This window comes from Heteronotia binoei, chromosome 1, assembly GCF_032191835.1.
Source record: "Heteronotia binoei isolate CCM8104 ecotype False Entrance Well chromosome 1, APGP_CSIRO_Hbin_v1, whole genome shotgun sequence".
Lineage (NCBI taxonomy): Eukaryota > Metazoa > Chordata > Lepidosauria > Squamata > Gekkonidae > Heteronotia > Heteronotia binoei.
This window is the reverse complement of record NC_083223.1, coordinates 269,468,821-269,485,947: the sequence shown is the minus strand read 5'-3', so window position 1 is coordinate 269,485,947 and position 17,127 is coordinate 269,468,821. Positions and strand designations below refer to the sequence as shown.

Here is a 17,127-nt window from a genome sequence, read left to right as displayed (position 1 = left end):
GAAGGAAGGAATTGAAAAGGTGTGCCGTCCCTTTAAATGTGATGGCCAGAACTCCCTTTGGAGTTCAATTATGCTTGTCACACCCTTGATCTTGGCTCCACCCCAATGTCTCCTGGCTCCACCCCCAAAGTCCCCAGATATTTCTTAAATTGGACTTGGCAACCCTAATTAGTGGTGAAAATTTGGTACCTCTACCCCAAAAAAACAGCCCCCCCCCCCAGATACCCGCAAATCAATTCTCCATGATTTTCTATGGGAATAATAGCTTTCCCAACAGACACTTCCCTCCCCTCCTCCCGCTTTCTAATGACCCTGAAGCGGGGGGAGGGCCTCCAAACCGGGGGGATCCCCTGCCCCCACCTGGGGATTGGCAACCCTATCTGGAGATCAGATGCAATCCCTCGTCAGTCCAGGCCCCATCTGGAGGTCTTACAAAAGAGGAAACTGCAGTGTGAAGGATGCAACTTGAGAACAAACGCTGCGCAAGACAAATCCCAATACTAATTCATTCAACAATCATATTCATATCACATTAACATCACTAGTTCATCCATTTATACTGGATTATTTTCCACAAGTATCATATCCAGGAGTTGTTTTGTAGAAAAATAAGTGGCGGCTTTCATTAGCATAACTCATTAGCATATGCTGCCTCCCCGCCCAACCAAAAGCAACGCAATGCAAGAAAGGAGAGCCCCGGGTGAGCGAAGCTCCTCGGGCTGGCTAGAGATCCAGCCAGCCTAAGCAGGTTTCGCTTGCCTGGGGCTCTCTTTGGCTGCCCCTCCACCCATTCAAAAGGCCAGCAAGCCACCCACCGCCCCATATCACATAAGTGGGCCTCAACATGGTCCAGTGCCGCAGAGCCGATTTGGAGGCCCTCTGCCTACTTCAGAGTCATTAGAAAGCGGGGGGAGGGAAATGCCTCCCGGGCACTCCATTATGCCCTATGGAGACCGATTCCCATAGGGTATAATAGAGAATTGATCCATGGGTATCTGGGGCTCTGGGATGGGGGGGTGCTGTTTTTGAGGTAGAGGCACCAAAATTTCAGCATAGCATCCGATGTCTCTCCCCAAAATACCCTCCAAGTTTCAAAAGGGTTGGACCAGGGGATCCAATTCTATGAGCCTCCAAAGATGATGCCCCTGTCCATTATTTCCAATGGAGGAATGTGATGTGACGTAATTGTGCTGGCCAGAACCCCCTTTGGAGTTCAATTATGTCTGTCACACCCTTGCTCCTGGCTCCACCCCCAATGTCTCCAGATATTTCTTGAATTGGACTTGGCAACCCTAGCTGCAGCTCAGTTTAATTCCAGATAATCTCCAGCCACCATCTGGAAAGCACGATGCACTTCTTTTTTTTTTAAATTAGCAACAGTAGCAGACCTTAATTTAAAAAAATGGTTAAAACAACACTTCTTAAAACCCCAAGCATTAAAAGTCAGGCACTAAAGAAGGGACTACATTTCCCAGAGACCCATGCGCAGCGACTAAAAACCAGAGCTCACCGGAACTTCCGGTCTGTCTCGGCGCTGGTTTCCCCCTTCCCTTCTCGACCAATTGCAAAAAATGCGCGGGGTCGGGGTTAACCATAGAGGCCGCTCTGGGACTAGAGCGACACCGCCCTGAGTCCGGAAAGAGGAACGAGCCGTCTTCCGTTTTCTCCCCCAAGCCGGAAGTTGAAGTGGCGAGTCGCTCCAGCCCAACCCAGTGGCCTCTCCCCGACCTCCCTGTGAGCCTTTGCGCTCCAGCTCTCTGGCTCTGCCTTGACCAAAGTTCTCCCGGCGGGCTTTGCGGCCAAAGTTCTCCCGGCGAGCTTTGCGGCCACTCAGGCCAAGGGATGGCGGCGGCGGGGGCTCCTGGACTGGCCGCTCCTTCGGGGCCGGGGAGCCCGGTGGGTCCCGCTGCCAGAGACCTCTTCGCGGAAGGCCTGCTCGAGTTTCTGCGCCCGGCTGTGCGGCAGCTGGACGGCCACGTCCATGCAGTCAGGTGGGCAGGACAGGCGGGCGTCCGTCAGGTGCAGCTGCTGCATCTAGGGTTGCCAGGTCCAGTTCAAGAAATACTTGGGGGTGGAGCCAGGAAACTTTGGGGTAGAGCCAGGAGCAAGGGTGTGACAAGCATCACTGAACTCCACAGGGAGTGCTGACCCTCACATTTAATACTAAATTGGGAGGGCTTGCAAATACAGAAGACGACAGAAACAGGATGAACTTGACAGGCTGGAAAACTGGGCTACAATCAATAAAATGAATTTTAACGGGGATAAATGTATAAAGTTCTGCATTTAGGTAGGAAAAATCCAATGCATGGTTATAGGATGGGGGAGACTTGTCTTAGCAGTAGTATGTGCGAAAAGAATCTAGGGGTCTTAGCGGATCATACGCTGAACATGAGTCAGATGTGTGATGCGGTGGCTAAAAAGGCAAATGCAGTTTTGGGCCGTATCAACAGAAGTGTAGTGTCCAGATCATGTGATGAGATGGTATCGCTTTACTCTGCTCTGGAAAGACCTCACCTGGAGTATTGTGCTCAGTTTTGGGCACTACATTTTAAGAAGGATATAGACGAGCTGGAATGGGTCCAGAGGAGGACGACGAAGATGGTGAGGGGTTTGGAGAACAAGTCCTATGAAGAAAGGTTGAAGGAGCTGGGCATGTTTAGCTTGGAGAGGAAGTGGCTGAGAGGTGATATGATCACCATCTTCAAGGACTTGAAGGGCTGTCATATAGAGGAGGATGTGGAATTGTTTTCTGCAGCCCCGGAAGGTAGAACCAGAACCAATGGGTTGAAATTAAACCAAGAGTTTCCGGCTCAACATTAGGAAGAACACAATGCAAGAAACTCAAGACACCTCCCCCTAAATTCACAGGATCTTTATTGCTGTCAGGTGGCCATCTAGCCTGTTTAAAAACCTCCAAAGAAGGAGAGCCCACCACCTCTCGAGGAAGCCTGTTCCACCGAGGAACCGCTCTAACGGTCAGGAAGTTCTTCCTAATGTTGAGCCGGAAACTCTTTTGATTTAATTTCAACCCGTTGGTTCTGGTTCTGCTTTCTGGGGCCACAGAAAACAATTCCATGTCCTCCTCTACATGAGAGCTTGAAGATGGTGCTCCTATCACCTCTCAGCCTCCTCCTCTCCAGGCTAAACATCCCCAGCTCCTTTAACCTTTCCTCACAGGACTTGGTCTCCAGACCCCTCACCATCCTCGTCGCCCTCCTCTGGACCCCTTCCAGCTTGTTTATATCCTTAAAATGTGCCCAAAACTGAACACAAAACACCAGGTGAGATCTTACCAGAGCAGAGATTTTCGTCGCCCTCCTCTGGACCTGTTCCAATGTGGGAGACCCGAGTTGGAACCCCCACTTGTGCTACAAAAGTTTGCCAGGTGACTTTTTGGGCCACTCACACTGTCTGCGTAACCCACCTCGCAGGCTTGTTGTGAGGATAAAACGGAGAAGAGAGCCGTGTGAGAAAAGTTGGGGGAAAAGATGGAGTACCAATGAATTAAATAATTTTAAAATACTGTATGATTCTGTCTTGTGCCTATCTTCTCTTACTCTCTCCTCCCCCTCCTTCCTCTCTGGCAGGGAGAGTCAAGTGGAGCTACGAGAACATATCGATAGTCTGGCCACAGGTAAGCACACTAGTAGTCAACTGTCAGGAGGAGTATAAGCAGCCAGATCACCCCTGCTTTGCAGGGCCACTCTTGAGCATAAAAGGGTCGTCGTTAACTCCCCATTCCATTCCTCTGTTGCCGGCTCTCAGGGGTTACCTATCACGTGGGCAGGCATTAAAATCGCCTGGTTCTAAGCCCCGAAAGCAGTGGGACCCAATGGTTTTGTTTTCTGTTCCCCGCTCAGAGCTTTGCCGGATCAACGAAGACCAAAAAGTAGCCCTCGACCTGGACCCTTACGTCAAGAAACTGCTCAATGCCCGCCGCAGAGTCGTCCTGGTGAACAATATCTTGCAGAACACGCAGGTGAGAAACAGGTGGGACCCATCCCTGCGGCAGCTGCGACGGCCCGGGGGCCACGCCGGCTCGCCGCTATTTGTCGGACGTGTCAGCTGCCAAGCTGCCATCTGAAAAACTTTTTTTAAAATGTCTTGAGGGAGCAAGGGCCTGTTACGAGGGCTGAGGTGGACTCTGGCTCTGCTCCGGTGCCAACGCTGAGCCCGCAAAACAGGCGGATATGTAGATGTGGCCTTGAAGTTGAAAAGTGTAGCAGCCCCTATGCAGGCTCGTTACTCGTTACTCCTGTGTTACCTTTCTTACCGAGTCCGGTACAAGGTGCTGGTTATTACCTTTAAAGCCCTATATGGCCGAGGACCTGCCTACCTTAGGGACTGTCTCTCCCCACATGTTCCCCAGAGAGTGCTGAGACTGGGCTCTCAAAATCTGCTTGATATCCCCGGGCCAAAAGAAGCCCGTCTGAAATGCACCAGGGACAGGGCCTTCTCGGTAACAGCCCCTTGCTGGTGGAACCAGCTGCCGGAGGTGAGGGCCCTGCGGGACCCTGGCCAGTTCCGCAGGGCCTGTAAGATGGCCCTTTTCCGGCTGGCCTACAACTAACTGGCATTGGAAGCTCTATAGAAGATTGCAGTGTAGTATTCTGATAGGTCGCTTGTTTTTATGTTTTACCATTTTATTGTTTTAACGGTGTAATTTGTTGTATTTTAAACCCAAAACCTATGTTAGTTCTTATGTGTTGCAAGCCACCCTGAGCCACTTTGGTGGGAAGGGCGGGATAGAAATTGAAATAAACGGAAACTGAATGCAAGAAATAAACTGGGGGTCTGGTGCTGAGACCAAGCCGGGCAGCCCAGGCGAGTCCCATCTTGGAAGCTAAGCAGGGTCACCCTAGGATGGGAGACGAAGAAGGAAGGCCAGGAGTTGATACACGTTGGCTCTGAGCCACCTCTGAACATCCTGTGCCCAGAAACCCTGCAGGTTCGCTGCAACTCAAGAACAGAAGAGAGGCCATGTTGGATCAGGCGAAGGGCCCATCCAGTCCAACACTCTGTGTCACACAGTGGCCATAAGAACATCAGAGGAGCCATGTTGGATCAGGCCAATGGCCCATCCAGTCCAACACTCTGTGTCACACAGTGGCCATAAGAACATAAGAGGAGCCATGTTGGATCAGGCGAAGGGCCCATCCAGTCCAACACTCTGTGTCACACAGTGGCCATAAGAACATCAGAGGAGCCATGTTGGATCAGGCCAATGGCCCATCCAGTCCAACACTCTGTGTCACACAGTGGCCATAAGAACATAAGAGGAGCCATGTTGGATCAGGCCAGTGGCCCATCCAGTCCAACACTCTGTGTCACACAGTGGCCATAAGAACATAAGAGAAGCCATGTTGGATCAGGCCAGTGGCCCATCCAGTCCAACACTCTGTGTCACACAGTGGCCATAAGAACATGTTGGATCAGGCCAATAGCCCATCCAGTCCAACACTCTGTGTCACACAGTGGCCAAAAAACCCAGGTGCCATCAGGGGGGCCAGGACACTAGAAGCCCTCCCACTGTGCCCCCCACTCCAAGCACCAAGAATACAGAGCATCCCTGCCCCAGACAGAATTCCATCTGTACCCTGTGGCTAGTAGCCACTGAATGTTGGCACTTTACAAAGAGTTGAGATATAACTGGAGTTCAGTGACGCCATTTGTGAAGTACGTTGTCCCTGTTTTCACAGGAGCGTCTGAGGAGACTCAACCACAGTGTGGCCAAGGAGACAGCCCGCAGAAAGGCCATGCTCGAGGCGACTGGAAGTTACCCGCAAGGTTCCCCCAGCAAGTGAGGACCAGACCAGGGCGCCGCTTCCGGCAAGTGGAGAGATGCCGTCAGCTGGTTTCGGGACCGCAGTTTTCTTGCTCGCGGGTGCTAAGCAGCTTGGATTGACTGGAGGGGGATCACACTGGAGTGGGGGGACCCGGAGAGACAGCACTGGCCCAGGAGGCTGCATAGAGTTCACTGAAGGATTCATCCAGAGCCTCGCATGTGAAGAGGCAGCATCAGTTACGCTTTTCTGCAAGCCGCGCAGCAATGTGGAGTTAGTGCAGTTATGGCTTTGGAGAGTGTTAAGAATGCTTGATGCCAGTGCAATAAAAAAACACCACTAATCCCTACAAGACCCGGATCTCTTTTCTACATAGCTAACGGGGGTGGGGAGGGGGGCTTTCCACTTCCCTGCCACAGGAAGTTTATTTATTTGTTACTTTTAGATTTCTATCCCGCCCTCTCCACAAGCCGACTCAGGCCGGGTAACAGTCAATTCAAAAACAATTTTAGGTTACAATTTAAAACGATAAAAGGAACGTAAGAGAAGCCATGTTGGATCAAACCAATGGCCCATCCGGTCCAATATTCTGGGTCACACGGTGGCCAAAAAACCCCAAGTGCCATCAGGAGGTCCATTAGTGGGGCCAGGACACCAGAAGCCCTTCCACTGTTGCCCCCCCACAAGCACCAAGAATACAGAGCATCACTGCCCCAGATATAAGAATATAAGTAGCCATATTGGATCAAGCCAATGGCCCATCCAGTCCAACATTCTGGGTCACACGGTGGCCAAAAAACCCCAAGTGCCATCAGGAGGTCCGTTAGTGGGGACAGGACACTAGAAGTCCTCCCACTGTTGCCTCCCCAAGCACCAAGAATACAGAGCATCACTGCCCCAGATATAAGAGAAGCCATATTGGATCAGGCCAATGGCCCATCCAGTCCAACACTCTGTGTCACACAGTGGCCAAAAAATCCAAGTGCCATCAGGAGGTCCATCAGTGGGGCCAGGACACTAGAAGCCCTCCCACTGTTGCCCCCCACCCCAAGCACCAAGAATACAGAGCATCACTGCCCCAGACAGAGTTCCATCTATACCCTGTTGCTAATAGCCATCGATGGACAATAAAAATACATTTCATGGTAATGCTCGAAACTTCAGTATAGGCGGGATCATAAGCTTTCTTTCTTCTCAGTGATCCTACGGCTATCCTAATGCCTGAGTGATGTCGCTCAGCAGTGCAGGATGGCAGTCCTCTCCCATATAGGTATTAAAGGCCTGTCAAAATAATTCAGATTTACAGGCCCTGTGGAACTGGGAGAGATCCCGCAGGGCCCTTATGGCCTCTGGGAGGGCGTTTCACATTTCTGGTGCTGCCACCGAGAAGGCCCTGGCCCGTGTAGAGCAGTCTGGCCTCCCTTGGTCCGGGGACAGATAGCAGATTTTGTGTCCCTGAACGCAGTGCTCTCGGGGGGAACATATGGAGAAAGGCAGTAGACAGACAGGCAGGCCCTCAACCATAAGTTCAGCCACCGGTTTCATTCTGTGAGCGGCTTCTGCTGAAAGAATATTGCAAAGTCTGGTCCCTGTCTCTGGATATCTCCATCTATGGACTGAGGCCATGCTGATTCTTCTACGCACCTCAGGAACCCCCCCTCAAGTTTGCAGGTTTGGGAGGGAGGGAGGGTGGTAAAATTCCCAATGTAAAAAAAAGCATTTGGCTGTGAATACTTGAGTTCTGTGACAGCTGTTGTGACCAGCAGTAGGGCAGGTGCCCGAGGCCACAGCCCCCCAGACACAACTGCAGAGCACGGGGAGGGGAGACGGGAGTCTCCCCGCCACCCCCGGGCTGAATTTCACAGGTCCTCCGCTTGTTTCACTTAACAATGGAAGAAAGGTAAAAAAACACAGCAAAATATGCTGTAGTGCAGCAAGGAGGGAAGTGGTGACCAGGTTTCTCCTTTAATCAGTGCTTAGATGTGTGTGCTTTCACACGCCTTTATTAATTTCCTCACAGTTCCCGTCTTTGCTAAAGACAATGTATGCTGGGGGTCCTGTGTTCTTTGTACAGAAAGATGGAGTGAGCAGACCCACCAGCGATCCGCACTGGTCCTTAAAACCATGGTCCCAAAGCAGAAAAAGATGCTAAGCTGTTTGGTCAGTCCAGAAGCTGGCTGAGGAGGGAAAAACTTACAAGTATTACCTTGTGCTGCATGATAGTATGGAGGTTACAACTGTATGTTATGTGCCATCAAGCTGTTTCCAACTTACGGCAACCCTCTGAATTAACCTCCAAACAGCCTGCTGCTCACAGCCTTGCAAACGGAGGGGGCTGTGGCTTCCTTGGTTAAGTCAATCCATCCATCTCATGTTCAGTCCTCCCCTTTTCCTAGCTTTACTGTCTTTTCCATAATGTGAAAAAAAGTACAATAGCCTGTTTAGTCATTTTAGCTTCTAGGGAGAATTTGGGGTTGATCGGCTCTGGAACCCACTTATTTTGTCTTCCTGGCGGACCACGGTATCCATACACTCTTCTCCGATACCACATTTCAAATGAATCAGCTTCTTTTTTGTTAGCTTTCTGACATTAGGAATGATTGGATGTGGAGGAAAGAAGTTAAAAGTTGCGCAATGTTTCCTGCACGATGCAGGAAACTCACGAACGCTTCCCCCTAAATTCACAGGATCTTCATTGTTTGTCCCTGGCTGGCAGTTCTGGGGGACAAAGACTGTCAGCCCGGAAGGAGCTTAGGGGGAAAAACTCCTAGGACAGGGGTGGCCAAACTTGCTTAACGTACTAGCCACACAGAACAAACATCAGATGTTTGAGAGCTGCAAGACAAGGCGGCAGGCGCTAGATAGGGGAAAGATAAGAGATAGAAAGAAAGCAACTTTAACTTTGAATGCATTCTCCAAACCGACCTATGGGGTAGTGGGGGCTTGGAGAGCCACCCAGAGTCACTTGTGGCTCCTAAGCCACAGTTTGGCCACCCCTGTCCTAGAACATGTATTTTCCTCACTTAGCCCCAAATGACGAGGGAAGTAGACAGGTTTCTTTCTACCCTCTCACATATACTCTCCTTGGAGCAGTTTGGTCTACTGGCCCAAGATGTTTTTACAGCAACAGAGTACCTTCCAGCACACCAGGATGTGCAATGGGTCATCCTCTCCCCTAGCTGTGTGGCATCTGGAAGTCTTGACAGCTGGGTGGCATTTGCTAAGCAATAAACAACCGCTAATTATTTCTTTTTAAAAAAAATCAGTATCTCGGCTATTTGCTATTTTCTGCAATGAGTTTCAACTTTTGTCGAGAAGGTTCTGAACGAATCATCGGGACGGCAACAGAAACAGACGGCGTTTAAAAAGAGGGGGAAGAACTTTTTTTTTTTAATGGGGAGAACTATAAAAACAACACGATTAAACAAAACACAGAAAGGACGCCGGCTTGGTCCTGTGCTGCAGCTTCGAGCTGGTTCAAGCTTCCACGGCGGGGGCGTGAGGAGAAACCGAACTGCAAGACAGAAGGAGACAGCCCTTAAACCTGCTCCAGTCCCGTCCCCCCGCACCGATGAACTAAGCCTCCATTTAAGGTGAGTCTGAATTGGGCCTGGCCGTCTGCAGCCGCTGAGGGGGGATCCTTGCCTCTTGTCCCCGGTTGGCAGTTCTGGGGGACAAAGATTGTCGGCCCAGAAGGAGGGGATGAGGGGGCACACCGCTGGAATGAGAAGGCTGGGAATGCAAAGGGATGGAACGAGCGATAGTTTACCAAAAAGCTGGTGGGAAAAGAAAACCCACAACAGCAGGGCCTTTGAGATCACATATGAATCGGCCTTCTACTGACTCAGACCCTGGGTCCATCAAAGTCAGTCTTGTATTCTCAGACTGGCAGCGGCTCTCCAGGGTCTCAAGCTGAGGTTTTTCACGCCTACTTGCCTGGACCCTTTTTAGTTGGAGATGCCAGGGATTGAACCTGAGACCTTTCTGCTTACCAAGCAGATGCTCTACCACTGAGCCACCGTCCCTCCCCAACGTATATGAACATATGAAGCTGTCTTATACTGAATCAGACCCGCGGTCCATCGAAGTCAGTCTTACCTACTCAGACTGGCAGCGGCTCTCCGGGGTTTCAAGCTGAGGTTTTTCACACCTATTTGCCTGGACCCTTTTTAGTTGGAGATGCTGGAGATTGAACCTGGGACCTTCTGCTTACCAAGCAGATGATCTACCACTGAGCCACCATCCCTCCCCTAACTGGCAGTGGCTCTCCAGGGTCTCAAGTTGAGGTTTTTCACACCTATTTGCCTGGACCATTTTTAGTTGGAGATGCTGGAGATTGAACCTAGGACCTCCTGCTTACCAAGCAGATGCTCTACCACTGAACCAACGTCCCTCCCCATGGCTCCCCATGTCCTAGGCAGAGGTCTTTCCCATTTCCTGCTGCCCGGTCCTTTCAACTGGAGATGCTGGGGACTGAATATACGAACATATGAAGCTGCCTTCTACTGACTCAGACCCTGGGTCCATCAAAGTCAGTATTGTCTGCTCAGAATGGCAGCGGCTCTCCAGGGTCTCAAGCTGAGGTTTTTCACGCCTGTTTGCCTGGACCCTTTTTAGTTGGAGATGCCGGGGATTGAACCTGTGACCTGCTTATGAAGCAGATGCTCTACCACTGAGCTACCGTCCCTCCCCTTGAACTTCAGATTTCAAACCAAGATCCTGCTACTATCATGTAGTGCCACATGACCTGCTCTGACCTATCACAGTTAAGAGCTTCCTCTTTTAGTCAGGCTGATTTCTCTGTACTACTCCCCTTTTGCCAGCATCTCTTGTCTTGTCACAATGTGACATCTCATATATGGACATACGAAGCTGCCTTCTACTGAATCAGACCCTCAGTCCATCCAAGTCAGTCTTGTCTACTCAGACTGGCAGCGGCTCTCCAGGGTGTCAAACTGAGGGTTTTCACACCTACTTGGCTGGACCCTTTTTAGTTGGAGATGCCGGGGATTGAGCCTGGGACCTTCTGCTTACCAAGCAGAAGAAGATGATGATATTGGATTTATATCCCGCCCTCCACTCCGAAGAGTCTCAGAGCGCCTCACAATCTCCTTTCCCTTCCTCCCCCACAACAGACACCCTGTGAGGTAGATGAAGATATTGGATTTATATCCCGCCCTCCACTCCAAAGAGTCTCAGAGCGACTCACAATCTCCTTTACCTTCCTCCCCCACAACAGACACCCTGTGAGGTAGATGAAGATATTGGATTTATATCCCGCCCTCCACTCCAAAGAGTCTCAGAGCGGCTCACAATCTCCTTTACCTTCCTCCCCCACAACAGACACCCTGTGAGGTGGGTGGGGCTGGAGAGGGCTCTCACAGCTGCTGCCCTTTCTAGGACAACTTCTGCCAGAGCTATGGCTGACCCAAGGCCATTCCAGCAGGTGCAAGTGGAGGAGTGGGGAATCAAACCCGGTTCTCCCAGATAGGAGTCCGCACACTTAACCACTACACCAAACTGGCTCTCAGATGCTCTACCACTGAGCCACCGTCTCTCCTCTCAAAGCCGCCCTGAGCCTGCTTCGGTGGGGAGGGCGGGATATAAATCGAATAAAATAAATAAACACAAATAAATAAACCTGGCAAATTACTCCTGGGTCTCCATGGTCTCTTCTTCCTCCCCAGCGGCGGTTTCTTCCTGATTCTCCTCCTCCTCTTCCCCCTCCTTCTTCTCTGGTGGCTTCTCATAGGCCTTCTCCGAGGGGGTCACGATCACCCCATCCCAGGTGGACATTTCAGTGGCCAGGTCTGCAAAGCAACACAGAGATTGCTATAAGAACCTTGGGGGGGGGGGGTAGGTAGGTAACAAGACCCCAGTCTGCTGCTTCGTAACTTTTTTGTGTCGAGTCTGTGGAGCATTTCTTATAGGAAGCGTCGAGACAAACCCCTGAACTGCAGCACCTGAATCATTTTATTCATGGGTATTTTGGTAATGGATACCCAACAAAGGAATTTGCAAGCACATACAGCACTCTAAGAACATAAAAAAAGCCCTGCTGGGTCAGACCAGTGTGGCCCTTCTAAGTCTAGCATCCTGCCTCACAGAGCAGCCGCAACCAGTTTCCCTGGAGGGCTGATAACGGGGCAGAGAGGCCGAGGCCTTCCCCTCAGAAGAACATCAGAAGAGCCCTGCTGGATCAGACCAGTGAGGCTCCATCTAGTCCAGCCTCCTACCTCACACGGTGGCCTCAGCCAGTTCCTCTGGAGGGCCAACAACAGGGCAGAGAGACCAAGGCCTTCCCCTCATAAGAACATCAGAAGGGCCCTGCTGGATCAGACCAGTGAGGGTCCATCTAGTCCAGCCTCCTGCCTCACACAGTGGCCTCAGCCAGTTCCTCTGGAGGGCCAACAACAGGGCAGAGAGGCCGAGGCCTTCCCCTCATAAGAACATCAGAAGGGCCCTGCTGGATCAGACCAGTGAGGGTCCATCTAGTCCAGCCTCCTGCCTCACACAGTGGCCTCAGCCAGTTCCTCTGGAGGGCCAACAACAGGGCAGAGAGGCCGAGGCCTTCCCCTCATAAGAACATCAGAAGGGCCCTGCTGGATCAGACCAGTGAGGGTCCATCTAGTCCAGCCTCCTGCCTCACACAGTGGCCTCAGCCAGTTCCTCTGGAGGGCCAACAACAGGGCGGAGAGGCCGAGGCCTTCCCCTCATAAGAACATCAGAAGGGCCCTGCTGGATCAGACCAGTGAGGGTCCATCTAGTCCAGCCTCCTGCCTCACACAGTGGCCTCAGCCAGTTCCTCTGGAGGGCCAACAACAGGGCAGAGAGGCCGAGGCCTTCCCCTCATAAGAACATCAGAAGGGCCCTGCTGGATCAGACCAGTGAGGGTCCATCTAGTCCAGCCTCCTGCCTCACACAGTGGCCTCAGCCAGTTCCTCTGGAGGGCCAACAACAGGGCAGAGAGGCCGAGGCCTTCCCCTCATAAGAACATCAGAAGGGCCCTGCTGGATCAGACCAGTGAGGGTCCATCTAGTCCAGCCTCCTGCCTCACACAGTGGCCTCAGCCAGTTCCTCTGGAGGGCCAACAACAGGGCAGAGAGGCCGAGGCCTTCCCCTCATAAGAACATCAGAAGGGCCCTGCTGGATCAGACCAGTGAGGGTCCATCTAGTCCAGCCTCCTGCCTCACACAGTGGCCTCAGCCAGTTCCTCTGGAGGGCCAGCAACAGGGCAGAGAGGCTGAGGCCTTCCCCTCAGAAGAACATCAGAAGGGCCCTGCTGGATCAGACCAGTGAGGGTCCATCTAGTCCAGCATCCTGCCTCACAAAGAGGCCTCAACCAGTTCCTCTGGAGGGCCAACAACTGGGCAGAGAGGTTGAGGCCTTCCCCTCATAAGAACATCAGAAGAGCCCTGCTGGATCAGGAGGGTCCATCTAGTCCAGCATCCTGCCTCACACAGTGGCCTCAACCAGTTTCTCTGGAGGGCCAGCAACAGGGCAGAGAGGCCGAGGCCTTACCCTCATAAGAACATCAGAAGAGTCCTGCTGGATCAGACCAGTGAGGGTCCATCTAGTCCAGCATCCTGCCTCACACAATGGCCTCAACCACTTCCTCTGGAGGGCCAACAACAGGGCAGAGAGGCCGAGGCCTTCCCCTCATAAGAACATCAGAAGAGTCCTGCTGGATCTGACCAGTGAGAGTCCATCTAGTCCAGCATCCAGTCTCACACACTGGCCTCAACCAGTTCCTCTGGAGGGCCAACAACAAGGCAGAGGAGCCAAGGCCTTCCCCTCATAAGAACATCAGAAGAGTCCTGCTGGATCAGACCAGTGAGGGTCCATCTAGTCCAGCATCCTGCCTCACATAGTGGCCTCAACCAGTTTCTCTGGAGGGCCAGCAACAGGGCAGAGAGGCCGAGGCCTTCCCCTCATAAGAACATCAGAAGAGTCCTGCTGGATCAGACCAGTGAGGGTCCATCTAGTCCAGCATCCTGTCTCACACAGTTGCCTCAACCAGTTCCTCTGGAGGGCCAACAACAAGGCAGAGGGGCCAAGGCCTTCCCCTCATAAGAACATCAGAAGAGTCCTGCTGGATCAGACCAGTAAGGGTCCTTCTAGTCCAGCATCCTGCCTCACACAGTGGCCTCAACCAGTTCCTCTGGAGGGCCAACCACAGGGCAGAGAGGCTGAGGCCTTCCCCTCACAAGAACATCAGAAGAGCCCTGCTGGATCAGACCAGTGAAGGTTCATCTAGTCCAGCATCCTGTCTCACACAGTGGCCTCAACCAGTTCCTCTGGAGGGCCAACCACAGGGCAGAGAGGCTGAGGCCTTCCCCTCATAAGAACATCAGAAGAGTCCTGCTGGATCAGACTAGTGTGCCCCATCTGGTCAAGTATTCCATCTGGCAACAGTGGCTGACCAGTTCCTCCAGAGGGCCAACAACGGGGCACGGAGGCTGATGTCACCTCCTGGCAGTGAGATTCAGAGGCTGACTGCCTCCGAATGTGGAGGCTCCCTTCAGCCACCATGGCTAGCAGCCAGTCATAGACATATCCTCTATCAATCAGTCTAGTTCCCTTTTGAAGCCATCTACTTTTAGAAGAGGGACTAAAACACACACAGAAACCTGACCACCACTGTTACCTCCAACATGTTGCTTCATGCATGCCCTTAACGATAGAACAAAGTCTCAGGTCCAGTAGCACCTTTAAGACTCGACAAAGTTTAATGTTGGGCATAAGCTTTCAAAGCTTGCATGCACACAGAAACTTGCATTCAAAATTAAACAGAGTCCAGTGGCACCTTTAAGACCAACACATTTTTATTCAAGGTATGAGCTTTCATGTGGCACGCACACTTCATAGATATAATATTAAAATCATTCTATCTGGAAGCTCATATCTTGAATAAAACTTTGGTGGTCTTAAAGGTGCCCCGGACTCTTAACTTTGCTCTACTGCTTCAGACCAGGGATTGGGAGCCACATGCGGCTCTTTCACACATATTGTGCGGCTCTCAAAGACCCCACCACCCCATCAGCCAGCTTGGAGAACGCGTTTGTCTCTTTAAATCACTTTGCCAAACCAAGCCAGTTGGTGGCTTGGAGAATGCATTTAAAGTTGCTTTCTTTCCACCTCTCCCTCCCCAATCTATTTGCCTTCTTTCCTTCCTTTCTGTAGTGCGACTCTCAAACATCTGATGTTCATTTCCTGCAGTTCTCAAACATCTGACATTTCCTTTATGTGGCTCTTAAGAAGACTGCAGATTTATACCCCACCCTTCTCTCTGAATCAGAGACTCAGAGCGGCTTACAATCTCCTTTACCTCTCCACCCCACAACAGACACCCTGTAAGGTGGGTGGGGCTGAGAGGGCTCTCCCAGCAGCTGCCCTTTCAAGGAAAACTCCTGTGATAGCTATGGCTAATCCAAGGCCATTCCAGCAGCTGCAAGTAGAGGAGTGAGGAATCACACTCGGTTCTCTCAGATCGGAGTTTGCACACTTAACCACTACACCAAACTGGCTCTCCAAGTTTGGCAACCCCTGCTTCAGCCTAACATGGCTACGCCCACCTGAATCTACTCTTAACTATTTTTCCCCACCTCCTGCTCACGCATAGAAACAACAGGCCTTGACTCCCCAACACTACCAGGTTTCCCTCCCACCCCCTCATTCATCTCCTAGAGTTCCTACTTACAGCTGGCGTCTCCTTCCTGCCCGAGGATCTTCCTGTAGCCACCGTGAGAGAGAATGCGGACCAGGGTTTGAGCCGTGTAGCACACCATGTCCTGCAGGTGTTGGGGAGAGGGAGAAACATGTTTATGTTTAGTTTATTTGCAATTTATATCCCGCCCTTCCCACCAGGTGGCTCAGGGCGGCTTACAGCATATAAAATCTAACATAAAAATATAAAAATTTAAACATTTTACACAGTTAAAACATTAAAAACATACAGCAGTCTTATAAAACTACACTCAGTTTCAGGTGCCGGTTAGTTGTAAGCCAGCCAGAAGAGGACTGTCTTACAGGCCCTGCGGAATTGGGCAAGATCCTGCAGGGCCCTCACCTCTTCCGGCAGCTGGTTCCACCAGGAAGGGGCCATTACGGAGAAGGCCCTATCCCTAGTAGATTTCAAGCGGGCTTCCTTTGGCCCGGGGACAACGAGGAGGATGTATGGCACTTAGCATCCATTCCTTCTACCTCTTTCCAGGGGCCTTTCAAGGGCTTCCTAGATTGATGGCTAACATCATCCTGAACCAGTCACAGGCTCTGTGCTTAGGAGCCACAAGGCAAATACACAGAAGAACTTAAGAGATGCCATGTTGGACCAGGCCAATGGCCATCCAGTCCAACACTCTGTGTCACACAGTGGCCAAAAAAACCCCAGGCGTCATCAGGAGGTCCACCAGTGGGGCCAAGAAACTAGAAACCCTCCCACTGTGCCCCCCCCCCCGCAAGCAGAGAATACAGACTATCACTGCCCCAGATAGAAAAATCCACCAATACCCTGTGGCTAACAGCCACTGATGGACCTCTGCTACACATCTCAGTGTGTACATAATTTGCCTCTCATGTAGTCTGTGGCACACCTCAGTTATACCTGCTGCTTTTATAACTTGGGCAGTTATCACCAAAGCGGGCAGGTAAAGCTCTACAGGCCCCGAATATACATGTTACCGACATTCATGGTCATACAAGAAGGTGCCTCTTGACCATAACACTTTTTTTTTTTTTGGTCATCAAGTCACAGCTGAGTTACGGCGGCCCCACGGGATTTTAAAGGCAAGAGGCGTTCAGAGGTGGTTTGCTACAGCCTGCCTCTGCGTCCCAGCCCAGGTATTCCTTGGAGGTCTCCCATCCAAGTCCTGGCTAGGGACAGCTGTGCTTAGCTTCTGAGATCTAATGAGATGGGCTAGCCTGGGCTATCTAGTTCAGGGCTTATAGAATAGAGAAATGTTTTAAAATACAGGAGTCTAAACGAGATTCTAGCAGCCCCGTGGCTCAGAGTGGTAAAGCTGCAGTACTGCAGTCCAAGCTGTGCTCATGACCTGAGTTCGATCCCGGCGGAAGCTGGGTTCAGATAGCCGGCTCAAGGTTGACGCCGCCTTCCATCCTTCCGAGGTCGGTAAAATGAGTCCCCAGCTTGCTGGGGGGAAAGTGTAGATGTCTGGGGAAGGCAATGGCAGACTACTCTGCCTAGAAAACATTGGTGCTATGATGTCGCCCCATGGGTTGGTAATGTCTCGGTGCTTGCACAGGGGATTACCTTTACTTTTTTACACAACCTTTAAAGGCCTCGTGGCGCAGAGTGGTAAAGCAGTACTGCAGTACTGTGGTC

General features: G+C 51.5%; 2 protein-coding genes across 3 annotated transcripts in view; one reads left to right on the top strand and one right to left on the bottom strand.

Moving 5' to 3' along the window:
* The first annotated feature begins 1,613 nt into the window (after positions 1-1,613).
* On the top strand, positions 1,614-6,138 carry SNAPIN (SNAP associated protein). The gene is made up of 4 exons (XM_060255664.1): positions 1,614-1,991; positions 3,591-3,637; positions 3,864-3,982; positions 5,703-6,138. Exons 1-4 carry the CDS (start codon positions 1,843-1,845, stop codon positions 5,805-5,807), a joined length of 420 nt encoding a protein of 139 aa, XP_060111647.1. The 5' UTR covers positions 1,614-1,842; the 3' UTR covers positions 5,808-6,138.
* Positions 6,139-9,146: 3,008 nt separating this feature from the next.
* The window catches only part of ILF2 (interleukin enhancer binding factor 2), a 29,207-nt gene continuing 21,226 nt past the window's right edge, over positions 9,147-17,127 (bottom strand). The window contains exons 13-15 of one of the 2 annotated variants that reach the window (XM_060255644.1): positions 15,487-15,577; positions 11,440-11,596; positions 9,147-9,300 (exon numbers count right to left, since the gene is read on the bottom strand). In XM_060255644.1, coding sequence (XP_060111627.1) covers positions 9,264-9,300; positions 11,440-11,596; positions 15,487-15,577 — 285 coding nt within the window. In that variant the 3' untranslated portion in view covers positions 9,147-9,263. Of the gene's footprint in view, positions 9,301-11,422; positions 11,597-15,486; positions 15,578-17,127 lie in introns of those variants that run through there. The other variant, XM_060255653.1, reaches the window with a different exon arrangement.

Coding starts and splice junctions, on each gene's coding strand:
- SNAPIN (XM_060255664.1), top strand. CDS start 1,843: ATGGCGGCGGCGGGGGCTCCTGGACTGGCCGCTCCTTCGGGGCCGGGG. Junction 1,992..3,590: donor GGCCACGTCCATGCAGTCAG/GTGGGCAGGACA, acceptor CCTCTCTGGCAG/GGAGAGTCAAGTGGAGCTAC. Junction 3,983..5,702: donor ATATCTTGCAGAACACGCAG/GTGAGAAACAGG, acceptor CTGTTTTCACAG/GAGCGTCTGAGGAGACTCAA.